Raw genomic sequence first — 25,894 nt, forward strand, 5'->3', positions numbered from 1 at the left:
TGGACAAAGGAGATAATACATCTAATGCGTAAAAATTGTGGATGTTTGGTGTGACACAGCAGTGAAAATGGCCATAATAGGATAAAAAAAGACAAAATATTCATGACAGCAGCTGTCATTATTTTTATTTCATCAACACTAATTTCAATAATGTGACCTAAGAAATAGTGGGGCAAATTTATACTAAATGATTACGGATTTATAATGAGGCAAGGAATTGAAAGGAGCCTCAGCTCCAAATAGTACTTTAAACCTTCACGTTTGGAACTTTATCCTACATTCTTCTTCAGTGTCAATAGAGTTTTGAACAGCAGATCCATGTAGGGAACGATACAACAGGATAATAACCGACACTTATGGTGATACGAATTAACGTACATCTCTCCAGTTTTTCATGCTCGGACTTTCGAACCTGACGTCTTCCGGCACCGGTGAGGAACCCGCTCACATGGGCACCGAACCTGATGGTTCCATCCGGCGCCTTCTTAACTTCCTTGTCATTTTTCTTTCTTTCTGTTAGACTTCTAATTTGGTTTCTTGCGATCCGCCACCACTTACTCTCTCATGACAACCCCTTTATCTCCCGGAAACATCTCCACTAATTGTTCTCGAATGTTTGTTGTCCATGTTCCAGTCTCTAGTTCCCTTAAGTTTTAGTCGTCTGCAGCTCTGTCTGCTAGACTGGGAGCTATACCCTCATATCTTAACATATACCGTACTGTACATTGCCAGTGTTCTCCTCCTATTCCTTCCCCCGTCCTATTATCAGACGAATTACTCACTCCTAAACTCATTTTTCGGTGTCCATAAGTCAAACGGTACGATTCTCAACTTCGCCGGTTTTACCATTGTCCACGACTCAGCGCCATTTATTGCTGCGCTCCAGACATAAATTCTCAGAAACTTATTCCCAAATTAAGGCCTGCGTTTGATAACTTGGCCAGCCGGGGTGGCCGAGTGGTTCTAGGCGCTACAGTCTGGAACCGCGCGACCGTTACGGTCGCAGGTTCGAATCCTGCCTCGGGCATGGATGTGTGTGATGTTCTTAGGTTAGTTAGGTTTAAGTAGTTCTAAGTTCTAGGGGCCTCATGACCTCAGAAGTTAAGTCCCATAGTGCTCAGAGCCATTTGAACCATTTTTTGATAACTTGTTGTAAAGCAGATTGCCGTTTTTGTCCATACTACTCTGCTTCCTTACGCATTTGATTCATTACGCGTTATTTTGCGACCAACGTAGCTGAACAACTTCACTTCCCTATTACGTAGTTCCAAATTTTGATGTTAACCTTATCTCATATCTGCTAGAGATCTTATTTCCGTAATATTCGTTTTCCTCAGTCGATAGTCTGTGCTCCTTAGATAGCTCTTTCATTCTGTTGTTGTTCTTTTTTCCATCACTTTCACTGAGAATAGCAATGTCATCAGTGAATCATGTTTTACATCCCATCACACTGAATTTTAATCCCACACCTGAACCTACTTTTTAATTACATAATTGCTTCTCAGATACACAACTTGAACAGCAGGATATAATTTAGAACTTCGTCTCTCACGAATAATGTCTTTACTTGTTGAGTTAATCAGCTATAACTCACTAATACTCCGCGCTGATTTACTTCTCCCAGTATCTCTCCTGTACATCCAAAACTCCACAGAAGTTCTCCAGTATACTTCCCGTGTCTATCACTCCGAGAAGAAACAATATTGCTAAATAAGAGATTGATTATGGAGTCCACATTCTGTTCCTATGTCTGCAGATCATGAGCTTATTGTAACGTTTGTGGAGTCTGGGATTTCTTCCAAAAAAATTAACATACTCCACATGCTTCGAGTACTTCCATAAGAACATACTACCACGCCATTTACGAGATGAATTTGCGCAACTGCTCCGGAAGTTCCGGCCATGAGATCTGAATGATTAGTTATCTCTATCAATGTATGACGCACTGGCTAGGAGTCGTAAGTGATAAGGAAGCGCTGCGGTGATAAAGCGTTCCTATAAATATGCACGGCAGGCAGAGTAGACCAGTTGTAAGCAGCTGTTCAGGTGTGGACTGCATAATTAGTATGGAAAAAGGTGAGTGGTTGTCACGTACACAGAATTAAGCATCAGTTCACACATACTACAGAAGATTACTTTACTTCCCGACACGTTGTCGCTTTATACCATGCTATCACAATTCATCTCTTTCAGCACCATGCAAAGTAGTAGGGACGCCGGGCAAACATGTGAATCTGAGACGAGCCATGCTCTTATAAACTGTGGCATAAGTGTACACAATGTGTCCATTAGGTATTGAGACTACCATAAAATTATATTAACAACCACTTATAATTTAAATATATATCATAAACTACCCATTTTTTTGAGCCATCGGACTTCTGATTTGATGGATCCTGCCATGTACTCTTTCCACATGACAACGTCTTCACCTCAGAGTAGCACAACATATGTTCTCGATTATTTGCTGGTTGTATTCTAGTCTCTGTCTTCCTCTGCAGTTTTCACCCTCTACAGATCCCTCTGTTACCATGGAAGTTATTCCCTGATGTCTTTATAATATCCTATCGTCCAGTCCCTTCTTCCTGTGTTTTCCATATATTCCTTTCCTCTCGTTCCTTACCTTATCAGTCTACTTAAATTTCAACACTACTTTGTATAATAACGGCTCAAATACTTCCATTCACTTCTGTTTCCGTATCGTAAATTCCGATTTTTTTTTTTTTTTTTTTTTTTTTGCGCAAATTAAGGCCTGTGTTTGACATCAGCAGGTTTCTCTTGGCAGAATTACCAGTACATGTTATAAAAGTGGGTGTATGTATTTATGTTCCACATCTCCTCCCACGCCACTGGATCGATTTCAAGCAAACTTGGTAGACAATCTCTTACTGTCTGAAAAGAACCACTAAGCGCGCAAGAACCATGGACTTCTCAAAGGCGTGGGGGAAGGGTGCGTAAAGGAGCGCGGTTCACTAGGCGCGCACAGCCTCACAACATTCATGTAGTACCTGAGAATGAGAGCACTTAGTGATTTGCAACAAACCTTAGACATAGTTTGAAATCCGTACGAAATTTTTCTCGCTCACACCCCTCACGAAATGATGAAAGGAAAAAAAGTATACCGCTTACTATATTCTCGCTTTCGTCCAGTAAACCTACTGCAGCGGGAATGTCCTTTCATTACGTTTTTACTAATATCTCTATTTCTAACAAATTTCTAAGACACTGCCTACATATATTACTAAATAAACCTGAAAAATTATATCATTGTACGATGCATATTACTGATAATGCTACCCGTCACACATTCGAAGATAGTGTCTAATATACTACTAAATACAACTTTAAAATTGTGCCATTGTACGATTTACAGTTCAGAAGAAACGACGTCTTAAACACTGATCCGCGTACAAACGAAACTGTAGGTCGAAATTTGCTAGAGATACAGGTGCAATATGCTAAATATATGAGCCATGTGCTCTTGTTGGCAAATCCGCAGCTAAAAAGTTCCTTCTAAATCTCTGGATCGATTTCAGCCAAACTTGGTACACGCATTACTTACTATCTGGAAAGACCTTCAATGTGGCTAAGAACCAGCAACCTTCTATTGGTACCGAGCGAGGCGGCGTACTGGTTAGCACACTGGACTCGCATTCGGGAGGAAAGCAGTTCAAACGTTCAAACCTGCGTCTGGCCATCCTGATTTAGTTTTTCGATGATTCCACTAAATCGCTTAAGGCAAATGCTGTGATGGTTCCTTTTAAAGGACACAGTCAATTTCTTTCCCCATCTTTCCATAATTCGATGGGACCGATGAAATCGTTGTTTGATCCCCTACCCCAAATCAACCGACCAATATCCTACTGGAGTGACAGTGGTAATGGGAAGAGAGAGGAAGAGATGGACAGACAGAGGGGAGGGGGGGGGGGGGGGGGGAAGGAGATGATGAGGAGGTGGAGATGAACAGAAGAGGGGAGGGGGAAATCCGCAGGAAAAGGGGAGGACAAGGAAGAAGAGATGGGGAGAGAAAGGAAATAGAGAAGGAGATGGACTGAGAAAGGGAGAGGATGAGATGGACAGAGAGGAAGCATGGAGTGAGTAGAAGGAGGGGGGGGGGGGATGGAGTTTGAGAGGGAGCAGGAGATGGAGAGAAAGGTAAGGAGCACACGAACAGAGCGAGAGGTAGGAAGGTGTAGACAGAGAGTCAGCGGAGTGGTGGAGGAGGTTGACAGAGAGATGGGGAGAAGGAGACGGAGAGATAGAGCTGGAGGAGGAGATGGACAGAGAGGAAGGTTTGGGGGAGAAGAAACTGACAAAATACAATTAGCATCAATACACAGCCTGGCAAAGCTAGGTACTGAGTTATCAATATACATATTATAGATTGGTGGCATTATGTTTCAAAATCAACAGTGTTAGAATGAAAACCATCACTTCAAGACAGTTTGAGTGTCATTGTTTGTTGCATCTATAACCATTTCACGCTTTTTGATAACCAGTATTTTACTTTTAATGTGTTTCGCCTCTGTTGGTATATGCAGTCTTTAAAATCTAAGTACAAAAAATAGTTAACAAAAAAAGGCTCTAGTAAGTAAGAAGCCCTTTCAGTGCCATGAAAATGGAAGCTCAGATTTTAAGATTACGCTGTCACACACATAATGCCAGATGTTCGGATAGGATCTTATTACACGTGTCCTACAATCTGAGACATCTGTTTTGTTCAGTTATAGTACTCTAGTTCCACGCAACGTTTTAAGTGTAACAATCGCTAGAAGAACTGAAAGCGATTTCACTTTACACTGCCAATAATTATTTGGGGATTTATGTTAGCAATCAAGAAAACTCCACGATATTACAACACTCCTCCCCCCCCCCCCCTTTCCTGTGTTTAATACGACAGAGAGTGTTGAAGTGGTCTCACATAACGAACGGTCAGTACCCACTGGCTGCAGATAAGCACCATTCATGGTGAATTAGTGAACTGCTGTGGTATACAAGTGCAAATCAGAATAACAATTGCCTGTCGTCTTTTGCCTCCAGTGTGTCAAAATACACTCCTGGAAATTGAAATAAGAACACCGTGAATTCATTGTCCCAGGAAGGGAAAACTTTATTGACACATTCCTGGGGTCAGATACATCACATGATCACACTGACAGAACCACAGGCACATAGACACAGGCAACAGAGCATGCACAATGTCGGCACTAGTACAGTGTATATCCACCTTTCGCAGCAATGCAGGCTGCTATTCTCCCATGGAGACGATCGTAGAGATGCTGGATGTAGTCCTGTGGAACGGCTTGCCATGCCATTTCCACCTGGCGCCTCAGTTGGACCAGCGTTCGTGCTGGACGTGCAGACCGCGTGAGACGACGCTTCATCCAGTCCCAAACATGCTCAATGGGGGACAGATCCGGAGATCTTGCTGGCCAGGGTAGTTGACTTACACCTTCTAGAGCACGTTGGGTGGCACGGGATACATGCGGACGAGCATTGTCCTGTTGGAACAGCAAGTTCCCTTGCCGGTCTAGGAATGGTAGAACGATGGGTTCGATGACGGTTTGGATGTACCGTGCACTATTCAGTGTCCCCTCGACGATCACCAGTGGTGTACGGCCAGTGTAGGAGATCGCTCCCCACACCATGATGCCGGGTGTTGGCCCTGTGTGCCTCGGTCGTATGCAGTCCTGATTGTGGCGCTCACCTGCACGGCGCCAAACACGCATACGACCATCATTGGCACCAAGGCAGAAGCGACTCTCATCGCTGAAGACGACACGTCTCCATTCGTCCCTCCATTCACGCCTGTCGCGACACCACTGGAGGCGGGCTGCACGATGTTGGGGCGTGAGCGGAAGACGGCCTAACGGTGTGCGGGACCGTAGCCCAGCTTCATGGAGACGGTTGCGAATGGTCCTCGCCGATACCCCAGGAGCAACAGTGTCCCTAATTTGCTGGGAAATGGCGGTGCGGTCCCCTACGGCACTGCGTGGGATCCTACGGTCTTGGCGTGCATCCGTGCGTCGCTGCGGTCCGGTCCCAGGTCGACGGGCACGTGCACCTTCCGCCGACCACTGGCGACAACATCGATGTACTGTGGAGACCTCACGCCCCACGTGTTGAGCAATTCGGCGGTACGTCCACCCGGCCTCCCGCATGCCCACTATACGCCCTCGCTCAAAGTCCGTCAACTGCACATACGGTTCACGTCCCCACTGTCGCGGCATGCTACCAGTGTTAAAGACTGCGATGGAGCTCCGTATGCCACGGCAAACTGGCTGACACTGACGGCGGCGGTGCACAAATGCTGCGCAGCTAGCGCCATTCGACGGCCATCACCGCGGTTCCTGGTGTGTCCGCTGTGCCGTGCGTGTGATCATTGCTTGTACAACCCTCTCGCAGTGTCCGGAGCAAGTATGGTTGGTCTGACACACCGGTGTCAATGTGTTCTTTTTTCCATTTCCAGGAGTGTACAACAGAAACAGAAATCTGCATTTACACTCTGTCAAGTTTCCATACTTTCTGTTTTCTCTTTGTGTATATACTGTAACTTATCTCTCTCCAACAAATACACCTTTCCTCCACATCATTTGTATTTTTATTCTGACTCCATCTCTCCTTGTTCTTCCTTTACGTACAGTGCTGCAAAAGTTACTGTCCAAATAACTGTCTCCTCTAAACATTTAAATCCCTTATTTACTGCCGTTGTTTATATTTTTATCACTGCTATTCATTTCCTAACATAATTTCTAGTTGCCTAGAAACTGAACTTAGTCTAATTGAATCTTTTTTCGTTTATGTTAATGTGTATATAATATAAAATTTCATTTTAACAGAATTTAAGCAGAGTGTGTAACTACATTCAATAAGGGGTGTCAAGCTCCGATCTAAAGGACCTATATACATAGAAGTTATATATAATGGAAATTAATAAGAGAACAATTGTATACTATGTACGAGTAATTATTGTGTACAGAGTAACGGGATGTAAGAGACCTCATTATGCCCTGGCCGCGTTTCAGTGACCGAGGTTGCAGCGCTGCTGTTGGTGTTGTTGGTGACGTCAGCAGCCACCGACCTCCAGACTCGACTCGATGAGAGCAGCAACCGCCTCGTAATCACCACGACAAACGGTGAGTGCCTAGCCCGGCATCACAGCGTTCATCGGTATCTGAAGAAACAGTAGAGTGTACGGGAATCTAGCTGTGGATATGGTAGGCAAAGAGTACTGATATGTTTGTCTGGAAACACAAAAGAATAATTACAGACACTAAAATGTCAAAAACATGCTCCACTGTTTGATAAGAAGGTAAAGGCTGATATCCATTCCGCTCTTAAATATTGCTAGGAAGGTATAACTATAAATTCTCAGATTTGTTATTATGCTTTGCACTAAATGCACTTTAATAACCATAACGCACTTCTTTCGAGTAGATTACTCAAATCCTTAGGCTAATTCAGATTCTGCAAGCACGCCTTTCCAGCATAAGCTGTGACAAATTTGACTGTCCTATCCTGACTCCAGTACATTACAGCACCTCAAAAACAGGGAGGACCCTACAGAATAGACTGTTTTGCAGCCCGTCCAGTGGTGCAACACTGATAAGCGATTCGACTTGGAGGAAGGTATCCGAATGTCTGATACCTTTTTATTAGATCGAGTACTCTAATTTTCGCCAAACACGTTTAGATACTAAGTCACTCGGGTCTGGACTGAGTTACCCTATAATGTGAGTCAGCCCTTACCACAGACGCCAATTACAAGAGCAGGGGCCCTTACCACGGACACCAATTACATTCGCTAGTTGGAGACTGGCAACCTGTGTCACAGTATAGCGTAACACGAAACAAAATTTAAACCAAGTAAAAAAAATTAATATTTAATAAACTCGTATACTACCCTTTCCCGCCGAGTTGCAGTAATATATTGGACGCTTACTCACGCGGATTTAATCACCTCAACTAGTATTCGACGTGCTGCTACACGCCACTACTCACCATCTCAGTGAAACTATAAGTCAAGAGAATTACCGTATTACTAGGCTAGACAGGTCAAGTGGTATAATCGCGATACAGGAGATGGTTCCTGGTGCTTTATAAATTCGCCACTGTTGTTAAACGTACTGATTTTAGTTCATTATTCACAGTCATGATAGGTTCGTTGTGTTTAGAAACTCACGATGGATTAATCCATCGTCATTCGAAAACAATTACAGTTATAACAGTCATACATTACTAGTTGCATCGTGATGCTGAATATTCGAATAAGCTAACACGTGAGATGAACTGTAAGTGAAATACAACATCAGAAACGTCAGTGTTCTTTTATCGCAGTTAGCGGTTGTAAAGCTAAGTTGAAGAACACGGTATAGCACCTCGACATCCAAATACAGCATTTATAAAAACGAACAACTTTAGTCGATTCCTTGAGACGATAGTACACACCATACTGGCTGCTTGTAGCTATTTAAATGGACATTCAAGTTCAGTATTATGGTCGTTTCTTCCTGCCAACTATGATTCTTATTGCTCAAGCGACTCTTCGTGCCAACTATGATTCTTATTGTTCAAGCGTCTTGGGAATTGTAACTTAGCGTTTCACATTAATACTTTATTTTTTCCCGAGCCGGTGCAAGCAGTTCCGACATCGTTAAACTAACTTATTTCCAATACAGAGGGTCACCAGAGATGATGCAACGTCTTGAAAAATACATAGTTTTCAGTTTCTTTTACGTATCACAGGCCCTTTCATTGTTTATATAAAATATTTTCATGGAGCAATTACAGTGTTACGGATTTTACTGCACCATGATTTGTAATGTAGGATTCCACTACAGCTCACGGTACTTGCTCTTCAGTACTACAATCTATATATGGCTTGTGCCTTTTTCCAGCAATGACGCAGGGTCGGCAAGGTTAATCAGATTTGGCAAGGTTAATTGAAGGGGTGGCCGGATACCCTTCCTGCCACCACCCTGTACCCCCCAGGACGGAATTACTGTACCCCAACTGTCTCTAGTGGAATCCATTGGATTCCACTAGAGTGAATGTGTGCAGATGTCTGCGAGCCGTGTAACTGAGGCGGGACGTGGGGACCAGCCCGGTATTCACTTAGTGGGATGTGGAAAACCGCCTAAAAACTACATCCAGGCTGGCCAACACACCGGCCTCCGTCGTTAAGCCGCCGGGTGGATTCGATACGGGGCCGTTGCGTCTACCCGAGTCCAGGAAGCAGCGAATTAGCATAGAAACCATATATGGCTGCCACAACAGATTTCAGGAATACTATTTGGAATGTCACAATGTGTTAGCTATAGAAAACTAACTGAAAACAATAATCCATTTCATACGCTTATCCTCAGTCAATTCTGGGAGCCGTTTTTTACTACAAATAGCGATATTTTCTCGTGTTCAGATGAATCTAGTACCGAAACTGTGTTATAAAATCCCCTTGAGTGTACCAGTGCAATTAAAAGTAACCACATACCATCATATTGTTTTCGCTACTGTAAAATTATCCCATTCACAGTCATCATCAAGTGCATCATTTTTGCTCATAAGAAGAGTTCAACATTTAATGACTCGAATAATAGCTGCGTTAATTTTCAGATGGCGAGGATGTTGAAGTCGGCTATGTCACAGTTGAAGACACCACGGGCTCTCGCAAACTGTGCTCTGACCCTGAGTCTGATGATAACTGTCTACCATTCCCCGAGCCAACAATCACCACACATCGTCAAGGTCGAGCCCTCATTTGTGCCACATACAAGATGGAAGCGGGGGGTAGTGGGATCACTATTCGGAGCTGTGTCGACCATTCGGGCAGCCATATCTATGGAGGACCCGAGCAGTACAATCAGACCTGGCTAATAGAGGACAACGTGTACAGCGATTACTCGTACGTCAGCAAACAGCAAGACAACGTCGGCGTGGCAGAGCGTTACTGGCTCTTCTCCGATGGCCGATACGTTTACATTCCTCAATATGTGCCTCTTTTTATCGAACAGAATACAAACACGTCGGAGGATCAACTATGTTTCATTGCAGAGAACAAGCCACCTTACCCAGTTAATCGGTCAGAGACTGTTCTGGAGTTCACAGTCTGCTACTACGAAAACGCAAGGGTAGGGCACGAAGAGGCCATCGCAGAACACTTCGACAAACCCCTAGGCATTCCAGACGAGCGCATGACCACGCATCCCATATGGTCGACGTGGGCGCGTTACAAGAGAGATATCAAGGACACGACAGTGAGGCAGTTCGCCAGCGAGATAGTCGAACACGGCTTCAGCAACAGCCAGATTGAGATAGACGACAAGTGGGAGACTTGTTACGGCAGCCTCACGTTCGACCCCAACAAGTTCCCTGACGTCAGAGCGCTCGTAGACGACCTGCACGCAATGGGGTTCCGTGTCACGCTGTGGGTGCACCCGTTCATCAACTCTGACTGCGAACCGCGTTACTCGAGGGCGCTGGAGGAGGACTGGTTCGTCAGCGACTCCGAGGGCAGCACCAACACCAGCTGGTGGAACGGCCAGGGCGGCATCATCGACTTCAACAGCGATGCGGCCTCGGGCCGATGGTCCTGCATGCTCTGGGTGAGTTGCGCTGCTGCGAGTTTTGGACATCTGTGGCTCCGACTCGTTTCTTTCCAAACGATGGCAGAATATTTTCTGTTTGTGGTAAAAATGGTACGCATATCAGCTAAACTTTTTGTGATATATACATATGCAGACTGAAGCGACAGATGAAAAGTTGCACCAAGGCCGGGATTAGAACCCGGGTCTCCTGATCACTAGGCAGAGCACTAACCGCTACCCCACACCGGAGCAGTGGCTTTGCACAACTGCTCTAACTGCAGTAGCATGCCTCCCTTCTGAATCCAAATTCCCACTCACGCTTCAGCTCCCTCGGTACTCCCCCTAAACTCGACCAGTATTGCTGAGGATCTCCAACTCCACTGGAAAACGATATAATTGAGAGCCTCTGCAATGCTCTCCACGCGGATGTGCAGAGCCATGGTGCCAGGGTGGCGTAGTGGTCAGATTGTCTGCTTAGTGAGCAGGAGAACGGTTTTCGAATCCCGGCCTGATACAAATTTTCATTTGCCGCTTCAGTTTGCATGTATACATCATAGATCTTTGTGACTTGAAAAGATCTTTGTAATTAAATATTTGTACTTGATTAAACTTCTTGTGTTGCACTGCGCGTTACACAATGGCAGGAGTCAGGAGCTAACTTCCTTTGCAGTGTAGTCTGGCTGTAAATACTTTGCTACTGGCCACGTAACTTCCCGCAAAATTTGTAAATGTTTCGAATTAAGTCGGGTGATGCTGAGGGAATTAGATTAGGAAATGAGACACTTAAAGTAGTAAAGGAGTTTTGCTATTTGGAGAGCAAAATAACTGATGATGGTAGAAGTAGAGAGGATATAAAATGTAGACTGGCAATTGCAAGGAAAGCGTTTCTGAAGAAGAGAAATTTGTTAACATCGAGTATTGATTTAAGTGTTAGGAAGTCGTTTCTGAAAGTATTTGTATGGAGTGTAGCCATGTATGGAAGTGAAACGTGGACGATAAATAGTTTGGACAAGAAGAGAATAGAAGCTTTGGAAATGTGGTGCTGCAGAAGAATGCTGAAGATTAGATGGGTAGATCACATAACTAATGAGGAAGTATTGAATAGAATTGGGGAGAAGAGGAGTTTGTGGCACAACTTGACTAGAAGAAGGGATCGGTTGGTTGGACATGTTCTGAGGCATAAAGGGATCACCAATTTAGTACTGGAGGGCAGCGTGGAGGGTAAAAATCGTAGAGGGAGACCAAGAGATCAATACACTAAGCAGATTCAGAAGGATGCAGGCTGCAGTAGGTACTGGGAGATGAAGAAGCTTGCACAGGATAGAGTAGCATGGAGAGCTCCAGTCTCAGGACTGAAGACCACAACAACAACAATGTAATATCCAACCCATCTGCGGTAGGTAAGTTGTGGATAGCTGAATTCAAAAGAGACCATACGTTCATATGAATCGCATTTGACATTTACATCAACAGTGTAATATAATGGGAGTTATAGAAATGTCGTAAGAAAAAGTAAACGTTCTACATAGAAAATTGTTAGACGTCATCTTCAACTTTTGCAGTCCTGTCTTCCTCAGTTGCGTATAATATTACGGTATATTGATAATTTTTACTTTATGGGCCGTTTGTAGGAAATCGTCCACGCAACCTGCCACTGAAGATGCCTTGCAGAAAATAAAGGCGAAACGCGTATGGCACTAAAATTGTGTTTCATTCAGTTGCTGTCAGACAGTCCATGAAGAAAAAATTGTCATGTTTGTTCAACGCTGATCCAAAGGAAACATGCAGCTATTGTCACTGCCGTTAAAATACTTCTGGGTATGTGGCAGCACTGTCAATATTTAAAATTCTCCGACGTTCCAGTCACTTTGGAAATGGCCTTCCTCAGAGTGTCTTGTCAGGCAAGGACTTCGCCAAAGAAGAGGCTTAGTGTGGGCTGTCCAGCTCATTCTATCACCTAAATAAAGTTACACACAACCTAGTTGCTGTGTAGTGTATCGAAAGGTATTTTGATTTTCAACCATACGACAAAAAAGGGATACGTAGTATCGATAGTGACCAAGGTGTGCAGCAGATTTAAACTATCGATATACTGATAGCTCTATCGATTATCACCAACCACTAACTAAGCCAAGATCAACTATTGTGCAGCGTTGCTCTCACTTGAACTCAGTTGTTGTTTTATCAATCAGTTCACTTCCTATCTGTAGTTGCATTTAATGTGATTGCTACCGTTTATTGTTTTTGTACTGTGTGCTGTTTTCATAATTTCTAATTACGGATAAGTTTTTTAACAAGAAAGAAGAGGAAAAAGCATTTTGATTCATTCGCTAGCGTTACGATAAGTTAAAATTATACTCGCACAACTATAGTAGCGTCATTTCCTACCTACAGCTGTTTAATGTTAGCGCTGGAGTCATTATTTGGATACTGGTAGCAATCTGAAGCTGAAATAATTCAGTGCTTCACAAAGTAGCGGAGTGGTAAGGCCAGTGCATCAAAACGCAATTGGACTTGCCTGTGTTGCCCAAAAATTGTGTTCATAAACAAAAATTTTGCCCAAACATCCGTGGTTGCATTTCATTAAAAAATAATTTCTCAAAATTCTACCATTAGTGCCGGCCGGAGTGGCCGAGCGGTTCTAGGCACTATACAGTCGGGAGCCGCGCGACCGCTACGGTCGCAGGTTCGAATCCTGCCTCGGGCATGGATGTTTGTGATGTCCTTAGGTTATTTAGGTTTAAGTAGTTCTAAGTTCTAGGGGACTGATGACCTCAGAAATTCAGTCTCATAGTGCTCAGAGCCATTTGAACCTACCGTTAGTAGCCCGAATGGCAAAATATCGCGCAGTCTGGTCACCCAGTTGGTAATCAATTACGAAAACCAGTTCCGGTATGGAACGATGGGGAGGGGTTTGTGCAGATTGACAAGAGTATGTGATGACAGCACAGCCAACAGTTCGTTCGTTTCTTAAAGATTATTTTCAGCGAGCTGCTTGAATTCGATCCAGTTAACTGCGGCCTGCATCTGCTCCGCCCTTTCGTACAAAATCTATTACGGTCTTCTAATGTTGTAATAACCGAAGCCAGATATTCCAAGTAAATTTAATCTAAATGCATGCATTCGTACACCATCAAATGACCAGATACACACAATTAAAGGAAAAAAATGCGGTATCAAAATTTTTCCTTTTGTTCTGATCCATTCGATGCTAAAAAAATTTACAACAACCAGATTTTCCCAAATTCTGTAATGACCGGTCTAGATTCATGCGTAAAGGCGCTGAACTAACAACGCCTGAATTCAGGAGGTAACATGGTTGTTCGAATATATCCGCCGGCTACCTTGAAATGGGTTTCTTTGGTCTCGCATTTTCAATTCAGGCGAATGCCGTTGTTGGTCGCTTATTACAGGTCACAGCCAATTCCTTCAAAATTCCTTTCTTTCCTCACAGATTCTACTTCTCTTAAATGCAGCCTCTCTGCTTAAAGGGAAAGAACTGTATCGAAGGCGAACAGGGTATCCCTTCGTAGATTCCCAGCGATAAAAACCTCACGATAAATCGGTCATAATATGACTGTTACACGCTTACTCCTGCTGAGGCAAATGGAGAACATCGTTTGGTTCCTTTTGCATTTGTTGTGGTCTACGATTGGCCTTAAGGGGCTTATGTAGGCACCATTAAAACACACAAAAAGGTTTTCTTACCATTTTTTCGAAACGAAACGGAGTCGCGGATTCGAAGACGGTTACGCACAGAAAATGGTTAAAATTTTTACGGTGGCTTCCTAAGATCCCGATCTCAAAAAATCGCGAAAATTTTCTTGGTATCTTTATCTGTTTCTGAGATACAGAAGTACAAACGTCACCGTACTTGTAAATGTAAAATGCAACGTAAAGTCTGGGGTGAGGCGAAAATGTAGTTTATAAAACTACGTAGCGCAGACAAATATGCTTCTCCGTTATCATCAGAAGGGTTCTGGGAACCACATGCTGTAGTACTGAAGCACATGCAAAATACTTGTGCACGTAAAATTCAATTTCACATAAGTAAACTATAAAAATGTAACTGACCCATACAGTTCTCTCCATATGAGTAACATGCTCTGGTGTAGCAGGGAAGAGAAGGAAAAATGCCTCTACTGGAGCGCAAAAAAGGTGAATATATTCACGTTTAAAAAATTCTGACTGAAAAGTTGGGATACCAGCTACCGCATTCTATTTCCTTGGCACCTTTAAAATTTTTCCTAATAGTTTGGTATGCATACTTATTCGCACTTTGCTATGCTGAGAGAGAAGAAGACTGGCAGTGGGAGAGAAATGGAGAAGTAACAAATACTGGATGGTAGTAAGCAGTGATCGTGGTAAACAAAGATCTAAGAAGACGATGGCAGTGTCGGAGAAAGAGAGGGACACAGCGGCTGCGGAACGTAGTTCACAGTGGCAGAACAGTGCTGGAAAAAGAGTGAAGGAGACAGTGCCAGTGGGGAGGGGATAAAGAGATGAAGAAAGTGGAAAAATGAGTGAGAGTCAGTGGTAATGAGAGATAGCCTCTATGAGAATAACAACGAAGAAGGGACAGACAGTAACAGTGAGAAGAGACAGCAGCAGTGAGAATAAATGAATGAGATAGTAGCAGTAAGAGAGAGCAAGAGGGAGACAATGAGAATGGCACAAGACAGTACTAGTACTTCAGAACGAAGGAGACTGCGGCCATGAGACAGGGGAGAATGACAGAGAGACACAAAGAGATCATGACAGTGAGTTAGGCTGAACAAGTGACTGAGCTGGGCAAGTGGGAGTGGATGGATATGAGTGACTTACAGCGATGGAGTAGTGGGTGTGGGCGAGTTAAGTTACTGGAGCTTCTGAGAGTGAGGGTGAGTTGCACGTTAGAAATGAGTAACAAAACGTTCGCTAAAATTTTGAAAAGTGCTGAGGAATGTAGAATGAGGCATCTGGCACAGTACTTCCGAGTCAGTCTTTCAAACAGGAGCATATTCATCTTTTTTGTGCACTGATAGGAACATTTTCCCGTTGATAAATAACAACCTAAATTCTCCTAATATAGGTTAACGCGTGCATCTGCAGAGATTTATGTTTCTCCACTGCAAGAAGCGACAGATAAATATTTAAGGGAGGAAATTTCGTAAAGTGTAATGTTGAATAATTCCAGATCGTTTGCATTTTCTCTACCAAAAATTACCCTAGCAAGTCTGTCGAACACACCAACATCAGATCTGTTTATCCCAACAACTCTGTCGCTAATAATCATGTTGTTGTTGTTGTTGTTGTCTTCAGTCCTGAGACCGGTCTGATGGCAGCTCTCTATGCTACTCTATCCTGTGCAAGCTTCTTCATCTCCCATTACTTACTGCAACGTACATCCTTCTGAATCTGCTCAGTGTATTCACCTCTTAGTCTCCCTCTACGACTTTTACCCTCCACGCTGCCCTCCAATGCTAAATTTGTGATCCCTCGATGCCTCAGAACATGTCCTACCAACCGGTCCCTTTTTCTAGTCAAGTTGTGCCACAAACTCCTCTTCTCCCCAATTCTATTCAATACCTCCTCATTAGTTATGTGATCTACCCATCTAATCTTCAGCATTCTTCTGTAGCACCACATTTCCAAAGCTTCTATTCTCTTCTTGTCCAAACTATTTATCGTCCATGTTTCACTTCCATACGTGGCTACACTCCATACAAAAACTTTCAGAAACGACGTCCTGACATTTAAATCTATACTCGATATTAACTAATTTTCCTTCTTCAGAAACGCTTTCCTTGCCATTGCCAGTCTACATTTTATATCCTCTCTACTTCGACCATCATCAGTCATTTTGCTCCCCAAATAGCAAAACTCCTTTACTACTTTAAGTGTCTCATTTCCTAATCTAATTCCCTCAGCATCACCCGACCTAATTCGACTACATTCCATTATCCTTGTTTTGCTTTTGTTGAAGTTCATCTTATATCATCCTTTCAAGACACTGTCCATTCCGTTCAGCTGCTCTACCAAGTCCTTTCCTGTCTCTGACAGAATTACAATGTCATCAGGGAACCTCAATGTTTTTATTTCTTCTCCATGGACTTTAATAGCTACTCCGAATTTTTCTTTTGTTTCCTTTACTGCTTGCTCAATATACAGATTGAATAACATCGGGGATAGGCTACAACCCTGTCTCACTCCCTTCCCAACCGCTGCTTCCCTTTCATGCCCCTCGACTCTTATAACTGCCACCTGGTTTCTGCACAAATTGTAAATAGCCTTTTGCTCCCTGTATTTTACCCCTGCCACCTTTAGAATTTGAAAGAGAGTATTCCAGTCAACATTGTCAAAAGCTTTCTCTAAGTCTACAAGTGCTAGAAACGTAGGTTTGCCTTTCCTTAATCTAGCTTCTAAGATAAGTCGTAGGGTCAGTATTGCCTCACGTGTTCTAATATTTCTACGGAATCCAAACTGATCTTCCCCAAGGTCGGCTTCTACTAGTTTTTCCATTCGTCTGTAAAGAATTCGCGTTAGTGTTTTGCATCCGTGACTTATTAAACTGATTGTTCAATGATTTTCAGATCTGTTAACACCTGCTTTCTTAGGGATTGGAATTATTATATTCTTCTGGAAGTCTGAGGTTATTTCGCCTGTCTCATACATCTTGCTCACCAGATGGTAGAGTTTTGTCAGGACTGGCTCTCCCAAGGCCGTCAGTAGTTCTAATGGAATGTTGTCTACTCCCGGGGCCTTGTTTCGACTCATGTCTTTCAGTGCTCTGTCAAACCCTTCACGCAGTATCGTATCTCCTATTTCATCTTCATCTACATCCTCTTCCATTTCCATAATATTGTCCTCAAGTACGTCGCCCTTGTATAGACCCTCTATATACTCCTTCCACCTTGCTGCTTTCCCTTCTTTGCTTAGAACTGGGTTTCTATCTGAGCTCTTGATATTCATACAAGTGGCTCTCTTCTCCAAAGGTCTCTTTAATTTTCCTGTAGGCAGTATCTATCTTACCCCTAGTGAGATAAGCCTCTACATCCTTACATTTGTCCTCTAGCCATCCCTGCTTAGCCATTTTGCTCTTCCTGTCGATCTCATTTTTGAGTCGTTTCTATTCCCATTTGCTTGCTTCATTTACTGCGTTTTTATATTTTCTCCTTTCGTCAATTAAATGGAATATTTCTTCTGTTACCCAAGGATTTCTACTAGCCCTCGTCTTTTTACCTACTTGATCCTCTGCTGCCTTCACTACTTCATCCCTCAGAGCTACCCATTCTTCTTCTACTGTATTTCTTTCCCCCAGTCTTGTCAATTGTTCCCTTATGCTCTCCCTGAAACTCTGTACAACCTCTGGTTTAGTCAGTTTATCCAGGTCCCACCTCCTTAGATTCCCACCTTTTTTCAGTTTCTTCAGGTTTAATCTACAGTTCATAACCTGTAGATTGTGGTCAGAGTCCACATCGCCCCTGGAAATGTCTTACAATTTAAAACCTGGTTCCTAAATCTCTGTCTTACCATTATATAATGTATCTGATACCTTCTAGTATCTCCAGGATTCTTCCATGTATACAGCCTTCTTTTATGATTCTTGAACCAAGTGTTAGCTATGATTAAGTTATGCTCCGTGCAAAATTCTACCAGACGACTTCCTCTTTCATTTCTCTCCCCCAATCTATATTTACCCACTATGTTTCCTTCTCTCCCTTTTCCTACTCTCGAATTCCAGTCACCCATGACTATTAAATTTTCGTCTCCCTTCACTACCTGAATAATTTCTTTTATTTCATCATACATTTCATCAATCTCTTCATCATCTGCAGAGTTAGTTGGCATATAAACTTGTACTACTGTAGTAGGCATGGGCTTCGTGTCTATCTTGGCCACAATAATGCGTTCACTATGCTGTTGGTAGTAGCTTACCCGCACTCCTATTTTTTTATTCATTATTAAACCTACTCCTGCATTACCCCTATTTGATTTTGTATTTATAACCCTGTATTCACCTGACCAAAAGTCTTGTTCCTCCTGCCACCGGACTTCACTAATTCCCACTATATCTAACTTTAACCTATCCATTTCCCTTATTAAATTTTCTAACCTACCTGCCCGATTAAGGGATCTGACATTCCACGCTCCGATCCGTAGAACGCCAGTTTTCTTTCTCCTGATAATGACATCCTCTTGAGTAGTCCCCGCCCGGAGATCCGAATGGGGGACTATTTTACCTCCAGAATATTTTACCCAAGAGGACGCCATCATCATTTAACCATACAGTAAGGCTGCAAGTCCTCAGGAAAAATTACGGCTGTAGTTTCCCCTTGCTTTCAGCCGTTCGCAGTACCAGCACAGCAAGGCCGTTTTGGTTAGTGTTGCAAGACCAGATCAGTCAATCATCCAGACTGTTGCCCCTGCAACTACTGAAAAGGCTGCTGCCACCCGAAAAATTCACGTTCTTTGATCCTGATCACTTCCTCAGCTCAAATCGAAATTGAAAGAAGAGTGTAATATAACCTTGGAAGCTGAAGGTAGAGTAGAGCATGACTGCCTCGTAGTTGTTTGCCAAAACACACCACTGTAAAGTAACCAGATTATATCTGTGCTTGCTGAAAGTCCCGAGACCATTGTGAATAAAATGGTTTAACGTTCTTTCGGAAAATTCCATATTTTATGGAGCAAAATTAAGAAAATGTACTCTTATGTACGCAGTGTATTATTATGCACTCAAGGGAGTATAATACGCAGGATTAAGGTGTAAAACATATCACATTAAGTATAAAAAAAATCAAAATGTGGAATATGCGAACATGCACGAGAAAGCTCTGAAGTTTGCAGTTACATGGCACGAATGGTACTGATTAGTTTAAAATGACTCGAATTTGGTTCGACCTGCATGGATACCCGCTCCCGTTAGCACGGCGCTTCCGGAATTTGGAAAGGTTAAAGTGAAGCTTATATTAGAAGACTAAACTGTGCTTTAATAGCAAAGAGGCAATACATTATATTAGAATTACGCTACTGACCATTAAAATTGCTACACCAAGAAGAAATGCAGATGGTAAACGGGTATTCATTGGACAAATATACCATACTAGAGCTGACATGTGATTGCATTTTCACGCAATTTGGGTGCATAGATCCTGAGAAATCAGTACCCAGAACAACCACCTCTGGCCGTAATAACGGCCTTGATACGCCTGGGCATTGAGTCAAACAGAGCTTGGATGGCGTGTACAGGTACAGCTGCACATGCAGCTTCAACACGATACCACAGTTCATAAATAGTAGTGACTGGCGTATTGTGACGAGCCAGTTATTCGGTCACCATTGACCAGATGTTTTCAATTGGGGAGACACCTGGGTAATGTGCTGGCCAGGGCAGCAGTCGAAATTTTCTGTATCCACAAAGGCCCGTACAGGAGATGTAACATGTGGTCGTGCATTATCCTGCTGAAACGTAGGTTTTCGCAGGGATCGAATGAAGGGTAGAGCCAAGGGTCTTAACACATCTGAAATGTAACATCCACTGTTCAAAGTGACGTCAATGCGAACAAGAAGTGACCGAGACGTGTAACCAATGGCACCCCATACCATCACGCTGGATGATACGCCCGTATGGCGATGACGAATACACGCTACCAATGTGCGTTCACCGCGATGTCGCCAAACACGGATGCGACCATCATGATGTTGTAAGCAGAACCTGGATTCATCCGAAAAAAATGTCGTTTTGCCATTCGTGCACCCAGGTTCGTCGTTGAGTACACCATCGCAGGCGCTCCTGTCTGTGATGCAGCGTCAAGGGTAACCGCAGCCATGGTCGAGCTGATAGTCCATGCTGCTGCAGACGTCGTCGAACTGTTCGTGCAGATGTTTGTTGTCTTGCAAACGTCCCCATCTGTTGACTCAGGGATCGAGACGTGGCTGCACGATCCCATACAGTCATGCGGATAACATGTCTTGCATCTCGACTGCTAGTGATACGAGGCCGTTGGGATCCAACACGGTGTTCCGTATTACCCTCCTGAACCCACCGATTCCATATTCTGCTAACAGTCATTGGATCTGGGCAACGCGAGCAGCAATGTCGCGATACGATAAACCGCAATCGCGATAGGCTACAATCCGACCTTTATCAAAGTCGGAAACGTGATGTTACGCATTTCTCCTCCTGACACGAGGCATCACAACACCATTTCACCAGGCAACGCAGGTCAACTGCTGTTTGTGTACGAGAAATCGGTTGGAAACTTTCCTCATGTCAGCACGTTGTAGGTGGTGCCACCGGCGCAAACCGTGTGTGAATGCTCTGAAAAGTTAATCATTTGCATATCACAGCATGTTCTTCCTGTCGATTAAATTTCGCATCTGTAGCACGTCATATTCGTGGTGTAGCAATTTTAATTGCCAGTAGTGTATAATTCGCTTGGCAATAAAGTTATCTCGTTGTCAAAGAAAGAAATATTTAATAGTGCATTTGAGTATTTCTTACATACTGTTGAGAGTATATGTTATACTTTTCCAAGAAAATCTTTTCTTGCTTAATTTTACAGACCTAATTACACAGATCAAAATTTTAAAAAAATATATGTTTTGAGAATAAATGAGAAACTTGAGCCGCTATAAGATCCTCTTTAACAAATTGGACCCCCTTTTTGACATAATCGTGGCTACGCCCTTCTGTCAGGTCACATACCCACACGAATTCCATTAACAATCTGGATCATTAAAAAAAGCTCGTGATTTTTGCGAATCAAGTAACTGCTCCGCATGTACAGTGAATCAGTAACTTAATCTAAGAAATGAAACACCAGTAATATCAGTCTCTGTGTTGGACGGGAGGGGGGGGGGGAGGAGCGGGTGAATTTGTGGTTCTGCATAAGAAATGGTGAATCTAATTTCATCGGACATAAATATTATTATTTCAACTGATATCCTCTCATCGAGCAAAACAGTACTTCATGAATACCACACAAGATGTCTAGACAATTTGGAACAGAAATATGCAGAATAGGACTGAATTTCTAAAATAAAACTCAGTACATTAGGACAGTGCACCTGGCCGATGTGTGGTTATTGCATTGGATTCAATGAGAGATCCAAAGTACCTATTCTCCAAGAGATGGATGATCTCTGAAAACGTCAAATCTTAAAGCACCAGTGCGATATTTAATGAATAGAGATCTTCATTACATAATGGAAATAACTTTATTAAACTTCCATCCTATTTGGAACTGGTGCTATCATCAACATCAGCATCAGCATCGCGTGTAGCCCCCACAGTGAGAAATACACAAGCAACCTCCACATGTCATCTTGAGGAATTTGTTGTCCTCTCTGCAACACATACTGCTTCATTTAACGAAAATTCGTGGCTTTAGTCTGGCATGAAAGTATACGTCGCATGCCAGACTCGCTCTATGTATGACAAATCAGAGGACTGGGCAGAACAGTCAGTAATACGTACGTTTCTCGAGGTATTTGTAATATGAACTGCAATGTGGGTCTTGCAACAACCTGGTGCGACATGCCATTTGGATCCGAGGGCTGAAGGGTATGACGATAGGGTTTTACCATTTCAACCATGAGCTGTGTAGCATTCATCCTCCCTTCGACAACTGTGCCATTAAGAGGCCAAACCGAGTAACTCCAGTGCAGGAGGAAACTCAGGAAACTACAGTTAAAGTTAAATGCAGATTGAAGAGCCACCTTTAATTATAACTCAAATTTCTGTTCACCTTAACATTACTATGGTAATTATAATTTTATGTGATGAACAAATTTCATCAAAACACAACACAGTATACAGAAGACCTTACCATTTATATTTTGTAAAAAATTAGTCGACAAAGTTCACTACTTATTTCACTTTAACATCCAATGTGGTCAGTCATCACAATAAAAGATATTACAGTTCTCTAATACTTGATCGTTGTGTCCCTCACGAGCAATCACTGGCTTCTTATAGTAGTTATAGATCACAGGAGAAATACACATGAATTTGCGAATTCATGTTGGGGACTGCTGTTTATTTCTTCAGATTCACGGCAAGGAATGTAAAACCTTCGCAATATCAGTCCTATCTGGTAAGGATGCCGGACTGATGAAAAATATTCAAGAAAAAGCTCCTTGTAAACCACCTCCTTTGTGAGAGAGCTAAATTTCATTAAGATTTTTCCTACGAATCTCACTCTGACGTCTGCTTTTCCTAGTATTTGTTTTATACGGTCATTCCACTTAAAATCGTCTCGCTCTAGATTCACCTACACTCGAAGGAGCTGCTTACGAAAACAGCTGGTAGCGTTCTCTAACCAAACTGGATAAAATAATTCTAGTTGGTTACTGTGGCCTCAGAAAGCTGCAACTAAACATTCAGTTGCCCTCCACCCTGTGGAACTTCGATGGCGATATTGCGAGATTTTGGTGCCAAGAGAATAGTCCCACTTGTTCTTAACCCTTCAGGTTAAGAAAAATGTGTTTTAAATGTAATCTGAAGGACGTAATAGAGGACAGGGCTTATGAAAACTTCCTCTTTCATTGCTTTATAAAATTAGTAACGACGTGGTTACTTATCGACGCGGAGGTAAGGATAAAGTGGAGAGGAGCGCTTTTGGCGTTGACATTTTCACTCTCGAGACTCGCTCTGGGTCCTTCCTGATGGACAGACCCGTATCTGTCCGCCCCGGTGAGATGCTAACTTTATTCCGTCAGTTAGTACTTTTACAGTAGAAATAGTTTTCCAGGCACTGCTCAGAGTGTCTGGAACAGAAGCTGAGTAGCGACAGGTTATTCCGCAACTTAATACGCCAGTAAAAGCATACGTGAGGCTGTGAGTTTGATTGTGTGATACGAAGCCTCACTGGGACTGTGATGAACTTTAGAACAACCGTAGAACCACGTATCGCAATCAAGATGTAGTCTTATCGTCTTGGGTAACTGATTTCTTGCATGGCTCGGTGCTGCTTTGAATTTCCTGTAATTCTTCAAGGTTTTACTGTACGCAAGATGGGCGTATATTCGATTGCAGTTAAGAAAATCTAAATTCGTCGTGTAATGTGATAATGTTCAGGAGAGCGAGTGTTTGTTGTAGTTGCATCGTTAGAAATCTCGCGTGGCAGTGCGAAATTAATTGTTTAACTCTGAGTGAAACCAGTATCTAAATTCTATGTATGTAAGGAGAAGACAGATTGTTCTAGAAGGGGCTAACGTATATTGCATTGTTCTGAAGGATACAGTCTGATTCATTGTGATGATAATTTATAAACATAAATGAGAGACAGTTGACGGTTGGAGTGCTGACACATTATCTGCGAATCCAGTAATGCTGGCAACTGATGGGTTATGCATGGGGATCGTATCAACCTGTACCGCGTCGAAACAGCCTGAAGATGACGCAATGAAGCGACAAAATAAAATAAAATCATAAGGACGACTGTAGGTGTTTTTATTTTTTGTCACGATAATAAACGGCCGTCGTCCCAGAGACGTCCTGCTAAAAGGATGGACATACAAAAGATACATGACAGATGTGTCATCATATGTCGTGTGTGGGAAGACGTTAGCCTCATGCTATGTCATATATATGCTCTCGGATTAACTACAGGGGCCAAACACTACTGTAATAACAATCCCTTGTAGTTGTGACATATGCTTTACAGGAGGACACTGCGCCTCTGAATTATATCTATTTATCACGGTAGGTGCATGTTCTTGTTTTCTGCAACACCTTTTTTCATTACAATATTGGTTGAATTGTTGCTTCCCAGGATTCAAATGGTTCAAATGGCTCTGAGCACAATGCGACTTAACTTCTGAGGTTATCAGTCGCCTAGAACTTAGAACTAATTAAACCTAACTCACCTAAGGACATCACACACATCCATGCCCGAGGCAGGATTCGAACCTGCGACCGTAGCGGTCGCTCGGCTCCAGACTGTAGCGCCTAGAACCGCACGGCCACTCCGGCCGGCGCTTCCCAGGATTGCTTACAGTGAGTAGCATTGAGAGCGGGAGAACTGGACTATCTTTGAGAGCCAAATATCTTCGAGAAATATGAAGGTCGGGGTCTGTGTTGCTTATGACACGTAACAAACGTTAGGTGGACGTTGGCCCGCTGCGCGTCCGATTTAATACAACCCAAGTGGAACCAGGCCTCTCAAGTGACTAACCACTGGCTCTGATACATTAATAATAGTATGCAGCTCAGGTTATAACACATTACAGCATTCGGTTTAGTCATAATGGTAGTCAGGTGGAATAAATCTCAGCGTGATAAACTAATACACCGACCCTGCTAACTTCCACGCCATTAGTGGCCGTTCATTACACAGCTGTCTTTAACTTACACAATATATCACCAGCTTCGTGACACATAAGCCTCAATTTTTACCTGTTCGCAAATTCCTTTCAGAAAATCAAGACTGAGACGGGAATCGACTCGTTCAAGTTCGACGCCGGCGAGACCAGCTGGCTCCCAGAGCTTCCCGTACTGAGGCCCACGGAGACGAACCCCGTGCAGTACTCTATGGACTATGTGAAGAACGCCGCCCAGTTCGGGTCAATGATAGAGGTTCGCGTCGGCCAACACAGCCAGCAGTTCCCGTACTACGTCCGCATGCTCGACAAGGACAGCAGGTGGGGCTTCGACAACGGCCTGGCTTCGCTGGTGACGACGCTGCTGCAGATGAACATGGTGGGCTACCCCTTCGTTCTGCCAGACATGGTGGGCGGCAACGGCTACGGCAGCGACGTCCTCACCAAGGAGCTCTTCATACGCTGGCTGCAGGCCACCGTCTTCATGCCAGCCATTCAGTTTTCTTACGTGCCCTGGGACTTTGACGACGAGGTACGTAACTCTCTGTGGACACATCATCGCTCTCCCTTTTGTCAGTTATAGTTCATGAATATCGTTCTACATTACTTTCAACATCCATTATGAAGAAATAGTCCTCAGTACGCGAAGGAACTTGCCCCCCCCCCCCTTTCTTGCGGCGGTGTACCGTAGGTCTCTAAAAGAGCGTAGCGTTCCTAAGGATTGGAAAAGGGCCCAGGTCATCCCCGCTTTCAAGATGGGACGTCGAACAGATGTGCAGAACTATAGACCTATATCTCTAACGTCGATCAGTTGTAGAATTTTGGGACACGTATTATGTTCGAGAATAATGACTTTTATGGAGACTAGAAATCTACTCTGTAGGAATCAGCATGGGTTTCGAATAAGACGGTCGTGTGAAACCCACCTCGCGCTATTCGTCCACGAGACTCAGAGGGCCATAGACACGGGTTCACAGGTAGATGCCGTGTTTCTTGACTTCCTC

General features: G+C 43.3%; 1 protein-coding gene across 1 annotated transcript in view; it reads left to right on the forward strand.

Moving 5' to 3' along the window:
• Positions 1-2,046: 2,046 nt before the first annotated feature.
• LOC126198993 (myogenesis-regulating glycosidase-like) overlaps positions 2,047-25,894 on the forward strand; it is a 45,989-nt gene continuing 22,141 nt past the window's right edge. The window contains exons 1-4 of the mRNA XM_049935666.1: positions 2,047-2,076; positions 7,026-7,136; positions 9,613-10,601; positions 24,988-25,422. Of these exons, the coding sequence (XP_049791623.1) occupies positions 2,067-2,076; positions 7,026-7,136; positions 9,613-10,601; positions 24,988-25,422 (1,545 nt within the window). The 5' untranslated portion in view covers positions 2,047-2,066. The remainder of the gene's footprint in view (positions 2,077-7,025; positions 7,137-9,612; positions 10,602-24,987; positions 25,423-25,894) is intronic.

This window comes from Schistocerca nitens, chromosome 8 (genome assembly GCF_023898315.1).
Source record: "Schistocerca nitens isolate TAMUIC-IGC-003100 chromosome 8, iqSchNite1.1, whole genome shotgun sequence".
Lineage (NCBI taxonomy): Eukaryota > Metazoa > Arthropoda > Insecta > Orthoptera > Acrididae > Schistocerca > Schistocerca nitens.